Source organism: Marmota marmota, unplaced genomic scaffold, assembly GCF_001458135.2.
Source record: "Marmota marmota marmota unplaced genomic scaffold, marMar, whole genome shotgun sequence".
NCBI lineage: Eukaryota > Metazoa > Chordata > Mammalia > Rodentia > Sciuridae > Marmota > Marmota marmota.
Genome location: NW_026000026.1, coordinates 55120405 through 55132828, shown reverse-complemented (window position 1 = coordinate 55132828; position 12424 = coordinate 55120405). Strand labels below are relative to the sequence as shown.

General features: G+C 35.3%; 1 protein-coding gene across 10 annotated transcripts in view; it reads right to left on the bottom strand.

Moving 5' to 3' along the window:
* Cast (calpastatin) overlaps nt 1–12424 on the bottom strand; it is a 109965-nt gene that overhangs the window by 88414 nt on the left and 9127 nt on the right. For all 10 annotated transcript variants that reach the window (XM_048811465.1, XM_048811472.1, XM_048811467.1 and 7 more), the window contains exon 2: nt 8209–8271. In XM_048811465.1, coding sequence (XP_048667422.1) covers nt 8209–8271 — 63 coding nt within the window. The remainder of the gene's footprint in view (nt 1–8208; nt 8272–12424) is intronic.

The following is a 12424-nucleotide window of genomic DNA, read 5'->3' as shown; positions in this document are numbered from 1 at the left end:
CTGGAATCACAAACTGTTTCCAACTACTAATCTGTGTTTTTCTTTTATTTTTAAAGAAATTGCCTTCCTTCAGTGCCTCACTTCTCACACTACCTAGCAAGTGTCCTCCACTATGAATAAGTGTCATACATGAGTTTTCTTTATAGCATTTATTCTTTTTTTAACATTTAAAAAAAAAAACTTATTTATTTTTATGTGGTGCTAAGAATCGAACCCAGTGCCTCACACATGCTAGTAAGCACTCTACCACAGAGCCACAACCCCAGCATTTATTTTTTTGTGTGTAAAGAAACACCGATTTCTCCCCTCTTTCTCCCCTTCCTCCTTCTTCTTTATTAGCTGTCCTTCACATAAATCTATGTATACTGGAAGAAGAGTCATCTATGTAGAATCTCCATTCAGCACCCTCTCAATCATAACCATAGTGCAATGGACATCTCCTATCACTCCACAGAAGCAGCTCAGAAGAGTACTGACATCCTCCCAGTCTCCAGTCAGAGTCTTGCCTCAGCCCCCATCATTCTGGAAATATTAGCAGCTTAGGTCCTGCTGGCACTCTTCGCTGCTCCTTACACTTTCCCCACTGATTACTCTTCAGTGCTCAGTTTTCTCCTACTTTTTTGCTACTTCTTTGACTTATTCTCCAATTTCTCTTTCCCACCTTCTACCTAGGCATTTGTCAATATTTGCCTTTAACTTCTCTCTCTATTTATTCTACACTCTTTTATGCAATAATTTCAACCAAGAATTTTCAATGGTAGGTTAACTAATTTGTGAGTGTGGCTTTTCATAGCTTCTACAGTAGAAGTGGCTTAGAGTTTTTATCCTGAATTTTGTAAACTTTCTACATCTCTCAGAATTTAACCTGAGTCTGTGTCTCAGGATACAATAATTGTTTTAATGTCTATATAATGCCTGATGTTTTATTACAGGGTTTGAACTTAAATGCATGCCCCATTCATGAAGAGCTATATTAGAGGCTCCATGTAAGGAAACAATTCTAGTACCCACATAAACAAGTTCACTCATAAAAAGGCAAGCAGTGACCTAAATTATTTCATGGTGACTAACAACTAGAATAAGGCAAATGTACAAGAATTCACACAAACAAATCCCAGCGGGGGGAGGGGAAAGCGAAACAGGGAATGTCCCTCAGTGGTTGATAATCTCCAAACTCATAAGCTTCAAGACTCCTGTTGAAACCTATAGTAATTACACACAACTGACAAATGAAAGAGTCTAAAATGAAAACCTATATCACATGTTATATCCAAAGAAGAGCAGAATGGAAAAGACTTGATTGAAGAAGCTAAACACTATCATTTTGAGACAATCCCAAGAATTCTTGGCATAAAAATACAATTATTTTAGCAGTTTCTATTCTTTCATCTTCTCACAGAAGTGGAGAGAACTTCATTAAACATTGAAGAAAGTTAACCCAATGCCAAAATCTAGGCAGAATCTCCACTCTAGTCAAAGTCAATGAACTGTATTGAAAGGCACTATTGGTGAGCATCTTGTGTCATGACTATGAAATGGAGCAAGTCTATATCCATGGAAGTTCTTTTCTCTCTCCTGAATTCTTTGATTCCACACAGAAATGCAAGTCTAGAAAACCTAGTGTCACTCCTCTTTAGTAGAATCATTCTCATGAGGCAATCTACCTTTATTCCCCTGGTGAATAAAGTAGAATTGGGAACTAAACTCAGGATCACTCTACTACTCAACTACATCCCAGCCCTTTTTGTTTTGAGACAGGGTCTTGCTAACTTACTCAGGCTGGTCTAAAACTTGCAATACTCCTGCCTCAGCCTCCTGCATTGCTGGGATTACAGGCATGTGCCACCAAACCCAGCTAGGGTCTCTATTTCTAAACTAATTAAAACACTACAAATCCTGGAAACAAACTAAACAGAAATTGGGGCAGGCTCAGAGGAATGTGGGAACATGCGTTTGTGGGCAGGGTGTGGCAGTGGCATGCTGCAATCTGGGGAGAACCTGTCCTAAGTAAATGGTCTTCATGAGGGTAGAGGTAAGAAGGGCCCCATTAGCAGTACATCCTAAGGACTGAAGTTCTTCCCTGTTTCAATTCATACTGATGTTCTATTCTGAATGAAAGCCTTTTAGAGACTGGAGTTTCACCAGGAGTATATACATCCATCTGTCAAAATCTTAAATCTGAGGAGATTCACCTATGGGCAGAGACAGAGAGCAGGCATTGGACAACATGCTCATAATTGTTGGCATGCTCTGGGTGCAGATAGAGCCCTACTTCAAAGTGGGGAAAGAGAGAAGTCCAAAGTACTACCAAGGAAGGAAGAGAGCATCATCATCCTGAAGGCTGAAAAACTGAAGATCTCATAGAAAGATACGCTACAAGAAGAAAATATAGGAAAAAGCTTGCCTCCATGATAGGAAACGTGATAGAATTACCTCCATGAAATGGATAGAGAGCTACAGATTGAGGTGAAAAGGTAACAAAGCAGGACAAAAGGAGAGCTAAGAGAAGAGAGGGCCCAAAACAAACACACCATCCCCATTTAAAACTGTATTGAAAGCTTCAAAGAGCAGAATTAAGAAATAAAAATACGAAGGAAAAACTTTAGAAATTCTCTCAGAATGCAAAAGTAAATGTCAAGGGCTGGGGCTGGGGCTCAGTGGTAGAGGACTCGCCTTGCACGTGTGAGGCACTGGGCTCAATCCTCAGCAACACATATAAATAAACAAATAAAAAAGTAAAGATATTGTGTCCATCTACAACTAAAAAAAAATTTTTTAAGTAAATGTCAAAGAGAGAAGACTGTGAGGCAGAAGATTAATGAATGTCTAATCTCAGAATTATTATTTGTGTTTTGAGAAGAAACAGGTGAAACGTAAGAGCAATAACTAATAAATATTAATAGAAATTACAGAAAAAAATAATTTTAAAAACATAAAGTCACATTTGGCAATTTTTAAATGTAGAAATAATATTTCAACATCTTATAAGCATGAAGGCAAGAAAAATAAACTATCTAGACCACTCAATTTTCTCAACAGGATGAAAGGTCAGAAAACCATGGAGTAACAGGTACAGAATTTGGAGGGGATAGAGCTGTTACCTAAAAATGTTGTACTATAATTTTATATTGATTGCCTGTTTTGGGTAAAAATCAGTAGTAAAACATACTTAGATTCACAGAACTATTCTCCTACCCTGAAAAAAATTATCTTAAAAAATATCTGACCAACAACAACAACAAAAATAGATAAAATTTAGAAGCAAAAAATAAGGAAACTGCAGTCTACAAGAATTTGGGGGTTCCAGATGGGTTCAGTGTTGGCCACTAGTGTCTGGATCTTCAGGTGAGCCAGGTGGGACTGGCCTTGGCCCAGCTCTGCAGTTTTGCCTCTTTCTTAGCATTGAAACATGAGCTTGTGAGCCACAGTGAACACCCTACAGCTATCTCTCTGTCAAGACCCATCTCCCTTAAATGGACAATTATCTGAGTACTCTTCCAGGATTTGTTTATGTTGACCAACTCACATGTGGGGACGTTATCTCAAATGATTTATTTAAAAAAAAAAAAGTAAGTTTCCCCCTTTAAACCAGAACACCAAGTATTGACCAGATTAAAAGCCATGTTTAATCCCAGGTGTAGATAGAAGATAAAGTAGGATAAGTGTGTATGAGAATTTGTTTATACCAATTGTTACCCATTCTTTAAACCCTTCTCAGATGTAGAGAAATTATAAGACCAAAAGGTTCATGAACTCAGGACCCAAAGATAGAGTGACTATAAAGCAAGGAAAAAGAAAAACGAGTACATTTATCACCAGCATCCTTAAATACAGTGGGGTGGGGGAAGAAGTCCTTCCAAACCTGCAATAAAATCTATTTCAATTACTTGACTGACACATCTGGCCACATTGGAAGAGTGTGAGCCTCTTAGCAAAATAGTTCAGTGAAATCCTGGGAAATGGACTTTTAAAGCACAAAAGTGGTCATGACCTCACAGAGTACATTTTAAAAGCTTCAAATTTAATAATGGATTTTTTATGACTAAAAAAAAGGAGGTATAAATAGAGGAGAATAGAAACTATGTCTTAAAGAAAAAGATGCTTGATACATTTTCCTTACCATAACAGAATTGGTGACATTCTCTTCTTTACTATTTACCTTTTCCCTTTCTTTAAAATGTATAAATTAAACAGTGACTCAAATTTAAGTTATGTTTTTACATTTTTCCTTTAAATGAATTCAATCTTTTTTATCATTAAATCACAAAAGTAATATGTACTTGGGCAAAAAATAATACTAATACCCAGAGTCTCAACACTTAATTATAACCACTGCTACAAAATTTTGTGTGTATTCTTAAATCAATGTAATAACATTGTGTACTCATAAATATTATATGGGGTTGGGGATATATATATATCAGTTGGTAGAGTGCTTAGCATAATTACTATATGTACTATTTTGATAACTTTTTAAAAATATAGCTAAAACATAATAATTGAAAAAAGTCTTGAAAATGCCAATGATTTTTTTTAAAGATACCACCTTCTAGAATTCTAGAACCCACAGAGATGGCCACTATTTACATCTTGGCATATTCTCTATGTCTCTTTTACTCCTATATAGTCCTCCCTTAGTATCTGTGGAATTGGTTTCAGGATTCCCCACCCCCAACAGGTACAAAATCCATGATGCCCTAGACCCTTACATAAAATGGCATAGTATTTCCATAAACTTAAATCCTCCTGAATATTTTAAATCATCTCTAGATTATTTATAATACCCAATATCAATGTAAAAGCAATGTGAATAGTTGTTCCATTATAGTATATTATATCATTTAGGGAATAATGGCATGCGAAAAAAGTGTACACATGTACAGTGTAGACACTTTTTTTCCCAGATATTTTAAATCAAAGTTTGATTGAATCCCTAGGTATGGAATGCACAGTACAGAAGGGTAACTTTATGTTTGGTGAAATGTCACATATCCTGATTTCTTTTTTTTATTTGTCTTAATTAGTTATACATGACATCCCAACTTCTAAACAAAGATAACAAAAGAGCATCATTAACAGGGACCTACAATGAAAATGTATTTATTTATAAATATCCAGGTAGATAAATATCTGGAAATAGAGACATTCCCAAGGGGCTTTTAAGTACATAGAAAGTTTACACAGATAGTAATTTAGAACTGAAAAATGAAGAAACCACAATCTCAAGAATTTTATTCTTTGTGGTTCATAATATGCTGAGGTTAAATGTTTTGTTTTTCTGCTATCAAGTCATTCAATCTTTGGAGCACAGGATGGGGATGGGAGGAAAGCAGAGGAGAAGACTATGATCCATTAGTCTCCCTTGTATACTCTTTATTCAGCAGAGTAGCAGATAAGAAACTGTTTGGAAAAAGGAATCAGTTTAGGAAACCTTTCTCTGGTAAATGAGATAAGAAAGTTAATGATAACTGATCACAGAAGGGTAGGTTAGATAACAAATTCAGATTGTACATGATCTTATAATCATGAACACATAGGCAAAACAATGTCTAATGTGATTTGCTTGAACTGTCTCCAGAGCCAAGATATCTCATCAGTGGCTTACTTGAACATAAGGTGATGCTAGACACTTGGGGAATGAATCATTTACACCCATGCTTGTCTACTCCGGCAAACAGACATGGGCAGAATTCGGTGAGAGAGCAGAGAGCTCTCTGAAACAATTCCAGTTTTCAGTACTGCCTTGTTTGAATTTTTTTTTCTCAAATAAACTCTATTGCATTTATTTTGTCTAAATCAATAATATAAGACAAGGGAGCAAAGGCAATGGCTCTGTTCTCTATGTCTGCTGGCCGAAAAAACCAACATACCCAGGCTCCAGCAAAGGTTACGGGTTGTAAATGTGAATTTTCCAGTGATGCTATAAAACAATGTCAGAATTGTTTGATTACTAAGAGACAGAAGATATCTCCCTTCTTCTTCCTGTTGAGGTAGAAGTTCAGCCTTCCAGTTTCAAAATCAAAGTACTGTGTCTACCTCTATGGACCCAAAACCTTGACTTCTTCCCTGGTGGCATTTGTCGTAGGATGTCTAAGAAGTGTTTCCCAACCCTTTTATAAAGACAAGATGAGAGGTTTATACTCCAGATATAATAAAAAGACAACTCTGTGCCAGCAGTTGTTGTCTAAACAAGCAATGCTGATGACATTTGTTATGGTTTAGATATGAGGCATCCCCCGAAGCGTCCGTGTTAATGCAGGATTATTCAGAAGTGAAATGACTGGATTGTGAGAATTGCAATCTAATAAATTCATCCAAATTTGAATGGACCGGGTGGAAATTGTAGGCAGGAGGGGCATGACTGGAGGACATAGGTTACCATGGGAATGCTCTGAAAGGGTTCATTGCCCCCAAAGCACCTTCTTCTCTCTGTGTCTGCTTCCTGGCCTCCATGAACAGAGCAGTACTTCTCTATCATGCCCTTCAGCAATGATGTGCTGCCTCACCTTGCACCAAGAGAATCGACTCCACTCACCATGGACTGAACCTCTGAAACCTAGAGCCTAAATAAACTTTTCCTCCTCTAAGTTGCTTTTGTCAGGTGTTTTGGTCACAGCACTGAAAACTAACACAACATTCAGGATTTACTATTTAAGCCTCCAAGTTATAACATAATTGGCCAGAAAGACCATATAAAACACTTGACTGTGTTGGAAAAGATTTTGCTGTGTGTGTGTGGGTGTGTGTATGTGTGTGTGTACGTGTAAATAGTTTAATATTGATTAACATTAATAGAAAGATATCCAAAAACATGTATCATAGTCTGTAGAGTAGAGGAATGATATCGTTTTCAAATAGGAAATGTTTGCTATTTGTCTAAATAATTGATTTGGTTAATCACTTATTTGGGAATATAGTTAAAGAGTACAGTTGATAAAGAGATTAAATGATGCCAGATAGAGTTTCAGACATTAAAAGAGAGAAATACATTATTTTTCATATGGAAATTTATTTCTTTAATAATTAAAAAATGAATCCTTAATATAAATTTATTTTTACTTTTTATTTTCTAAAAACTTACTCTGTATGGCAACAAAAAAGTTTAATACAAAATTGATTGATAAGAAATAATCTATGTACACGTGGAAAAATAAGATTACGTACCCCATTTGAATCAAATGTATGATATATCAAGATCATTGTAATGTTTTGAGCAACTAATAAAAAAATTTAAAAATAAATAAATAAATAAATAAAAGTAAAAGAAATAATCTAAATTATATTTTCATGGATATTGGTAATGGAAACAATGTAGAAAGTCGAGAAATAAACAGTGCAGAATATATAGTAGCTTCTAGTCAGGAGGTATTGAATATTCTGGAACTGCAGAGAATAAGCAGGGAGAAGACTAAAGTTTCCAAAACACCAGCTTAATCTTGATAGTATGAAGATAAAATAAAGCACTCTATGCTTTCTAAATTTCCATATATCTTTTAGGATCAGCTTCTGACCTTTAGAAGGTGGAGATAACACAATTTCTACTGACTGAAGATGAATAGATCTCCTGATTCTTAATGTGTAAAAAAGCATCAAAATGAAGGCAAATCCAATATCCTTTCAAAAGACTGAACTTTCACACGACCCTTCCCCAGACAAGTAGGTCAAGGCTGAAGGTGCACAGAATGGTGCGTCATTCAGTGAATGGAGAGATTCACAGGTGCAAAGAAAACCCATCTCGGAGTGGGGAGATTTGGTTTTACTAGTATTACAAAGAACCAAGGCACATAAAAATAGTTCACTTTTCCTTTTGTCTACAAACCCGAATAGTTAATGTAGGCCATCATTGTCCTCCTTTTGTGGTGCACTCTCTTGAGAAAGGGTTTCCTTTCCTACTACAGCATTTGGCTGCCCTTCTATCCCTATCATGTTCACCAACCAAACAATTAAGATGTACCAGTCTTGTAGGGAATACACTTTTAAAAAACTGAATTTTATTTCTAAATTGAAAGTATTTCTAAAAGTTCCTTTCTGAGGAAATTTTTTAAAATTTATTTTTAGTGATTTTTTTACTTCTATTCATGAATCAAATCTTAGTTAAAACTAAAGTGACCAGTACAAACTCTTTACTACATTATTACTTAGTATTTCAAAAGAGAATTCACAGTTTACAAGCAAGAGAAAATGAAAATGAAGTACTGTGGAAATTACCTCATCTGATCCTTTCTTTCCTCCTGGTTTGGAAGGTGATCCACTGGTTTTTTCATTGACATGCTATAACAATATTAAAGAAAAAAAAAAAGATATGTTTAAGAGAGGAAGGTGATAGAAGATAATAGTGTCTTTAATTCAGAAATGCTAAATGAATAGACTTTAAATACAGTACCCTTTAATCTCCCTCCAGAGAATATTAGTAATACACAAACATAGGGAGGCTTTTGAAATAGAAGGGATGATAGGGACAGTCATGTGGGATCTAGAAAGTGAGTCTGTAATTAGCCAGATGCAGAGCTGATGGTGATGCCAACACAGCATCTCGTCTCCTACAAATGCCTCATGGATTTTTAAAGCCCAAATTGCTACTACAGGAGACGTCTAGTTCATCATGGAGATGAGATCTCTAAGGGCCATCTTGTGTCTGAAGCCATACTTAAGCCTCAGTTCATATGGACACAAGCGTCCACCACAGCCTTCCAATCACCCACCACTTCTATCAGATCATGTGAACTCCCTTGAGTTCCTCCATTTGAATATCCACCAAGGCAGAATGACAAAACCTGAAGGGGAAAGACCATACGTGCAACTTGGATTTGTTATGGCTTTAGAATTTCATTGTGTCTAGAAATGCATTTTTTTTTTAACTAGGACATTAGGGATGAATTTAAGTCTTTTTATGTGGAACTCAAAGCTTCATGAATCTCACATGTTCATTTGTTTTAGTGATAATATAAGCCACAGAGTTTATTAAACATTTTTGAGAAATGAAAAACATTTGCAAGGCATACAAAGAATTATTTCATTTCTTTTACACTGTGAGAAATGCAAGACAGTGATAAAAGGGTCCCAAATACGGGAAATAAAAGCTCACCATTGGATTCAATCATGATCACCTTCAGTTAAACCAAAATATAAAATAATAATATATTCCCTAGAGCAGAATCACACAGGGTTATGGAGAAGGAACTTATTTAAATTAAGTGTGACAAGAATAGTAATAATAATAATGTATATAATTCTACATTATTTACCATGCATTTTCATATACATATTTGATACAAAAGGGGTCATATTGTTTTAGGAATGAGAAAAGTAAGAAAAACAGCAATTTGGTATTTTTCAGAAGGACGCATTTCTAGCAAATGGAAAAAGGTCACAAAACAAGGATTTTTTTAAAGTTAAAATCTGTTGTTTGCACACTACTATGCTAAATGGGACTGGATTATAATATTTTTAATCATATCAACAGATATGCTAGTTTAAAAAAATGCCCAAGGACACCAGAACACACGGCTAAAATTCTTCCTTAATAGTTCTTTGTATGAATAACTAGAAATGAATCATTTTGATGGGTGAAAATCTTCCACAAAAGAAATCCTCATGGATCAGTGAATGAAATCCACTCAAAAGCAGCTTGGGCTGCCATAGCTTGGTGAATGAAATTCCTTACATAACTAGTTTTATCTACACATCCTAGTCAAGGGTTTCTTCATCCGTAGTTAAGGGCACTCAGTACTCAGTTAAAAGCCCATGTATAAGCCAAGCATGACGGTACCTGCCTGCTGTTCCAGCTATTGGAGAGAGTGAGATGGGAGGATCATTAGAGCCCATGAGTTCAAGGACAGCCTGTGCAACATAGTGAGAACCCATCTCAAATGATAATAGTAATAACAGTATTAACAAAACTAAAAGCCCACATAGATACCTGAGGTAGATGGTAAGTGGCAAGTATTAGAAGAATTAGTAAGAAAGACTTGTAAAGGCCAGGCTGGGGGTTGAGGTGGGCATTACTTATGTGGGTTAAATCAGGAAGCCATTAGCATAAGGCTCGGCAGCCAGGTTCCCTACATAAGGTAATAGAAACTGAGCTAGGAAGCATTTCTTATAATCAACTTTAAAAAAAAAAAACAAAAAAAAACAAACCTCAGCCAATTACATTCAGTCAATCAAATGTTAAAACAAAAAACAACAACAACAACAACCAAAAAACCAACCTAAGTGTACATATACACCACATTTTTTATTGGTTTTATTTTTTAAATACATGACAGCAGAATGCATCACAATTCTTATTACACATATAGAACAATTTTTCATACCTCTGTCTTCATACAAGTACTTTGGATAATGATGTCTATCACATTCCACCATTCTTGCTAATCCTCTGCTTTGTAGCCAACAAGTAATTTCTTTATTTCTCTCTTTGGCCTATATAAGCTCACTCCTCATGCTGCTGGAACAAAGCTATCTGAAACTTTTCCTGGTTTGAGAAATACCCAATTCTTGAATTGCTTCATTGCTCAAATAAACTCTGTTAAGTTTATGTTGTCTGAAGTTTTTCTTTTACCATCTTTACAAGAATTACTCTTTTTTTTTTTTTTTTTGACTGATAAGGACAAATCTACCAAGAGATTTATCAAATCTGTCTCCTTCCAAAGCTAGTAATTTTAGAACCGGATATCACATTCGTTCATTATCTGTATTTCCATATCTCTTTCAGATTAGATAAAGTAACAACAATATCCACTGTTTTACTGACTGTTTACCAATTCAAGTGCCTTATCTACTTGTCAGGAGTTGTTACTATTTCATTCTACAAATGAGAAAACATAAAAAGCCAACTCGCTTTTATCCAGTGCAAGATCCTATGTTCTCTACACAGTCCTCCTCAGATTCCTGCTTTGTGGCAATGTATATCATGATTTACTGCCCTCCAGTGAGTGTACATATAGCATTTTCTCTTTTAAATTTAAAATTACTAGTAAATTAAAGTTACTGGTAAAGATTGTTTCTTTCAAACAGACAAGTTTGGCACAGTATATCAAATCTATGTGTTATACAATAAAGTCTACTTGCTTGTTTTCTGATTAAATAAACACAGCAAGTTGGGAAACAAAAAATAAAAATAAAATATAAGCATATAGATGATTTATTAAAAGATTAAAAAAATGTTTCCCATATGGTGCTTCAATGTAATTCCATTATAGTCCTCTTGATTAACCAACATCATTCATTACTCTTCTCCAATGAAGTGCTCAAAATCCTCCAAATTTTATAGGTTTTAAGTAATGGTTTGGGAGGGTTGTATGTAATGAATGTTTTTATAAAATCCTGAGTTATAATGAAAACTTAAAAATGTATTGTAAGCATGGCACTTTATGATTTCAAAGGTTTATTTCCTTTTAATAAATGTAACTTCTGTTTTAATTTTTATTTGTTGTTTTTATATATACATGACAGTAGGGGGTGTTTTGACATATTATACATACACCGGGTACAACCCATTACAATTTTTATCCCATTCTTGTGGCTGAACACCATGTGGAGTTACACTGGTTGTGTATTCATATATGAGCATAGGAAAGTTATGTCTGATTCATTCTACTGTATTTCCCCAGTCCCATCCTTCCTCCCTTCCCTTCATCCCTCTTTGTCTAATCCAATGATCTTCTATACTTCTCCTCCTTACCCTACCTTGTTATGGGTTCGCATCCACATATCACAGAGAACATTCAGCCTTTGAGTTTTTGGAACTGGTTATTTCACTCAGTATGATAGTCTCCAGTTCCATCCATTTATTGGCAAACGGTATAATTTCATTCTTCTTTACAGCTAAGTAATATTCCATTGTGTATATATACATCACATTTTTTATTGGTTTTATTTTTTAAATACATTACAGCAGAATGCATCACAATTCTTATTACACATATAGAACAATTTTTCATACCTCTGTTTGTATATAAATTCCCAGACATCAATTAATGTCTTCATACAAATACTTTGGATAATGATGTCTATCACATTCCACTATCCTTGCTAATCCCCTTCCCCCTCCCTTTCCCTCCCACCCCTCTTCCCTATCTAGAATTCATCTATTCCTCCCATGCTCTCCCTCCCTACCCCACTATGAGTCAGCCTTCTTATATCAGAAAACCATTAAGCATTTGTTTTTTGGGGATTGGCTAACTTCACTTAGCATTATCTTCTCCAATGCCATCCATTTACCTGCAAATGCCATGATTTTATTCTCTTTTATTGCTGAGTAATATTCCATTGTGTATATATGCCACATTTTTTTTATCCATTCATCCACTGAAGGGCATCTAGGTTGACTCCATAGTTTAGCTATTGTGAATTGTGCTGCTATAAACATTGATGTGGCTGTGTCCCTGTAGTATGCTGTTTTTAAGTCCTTTGGGTATAGTCC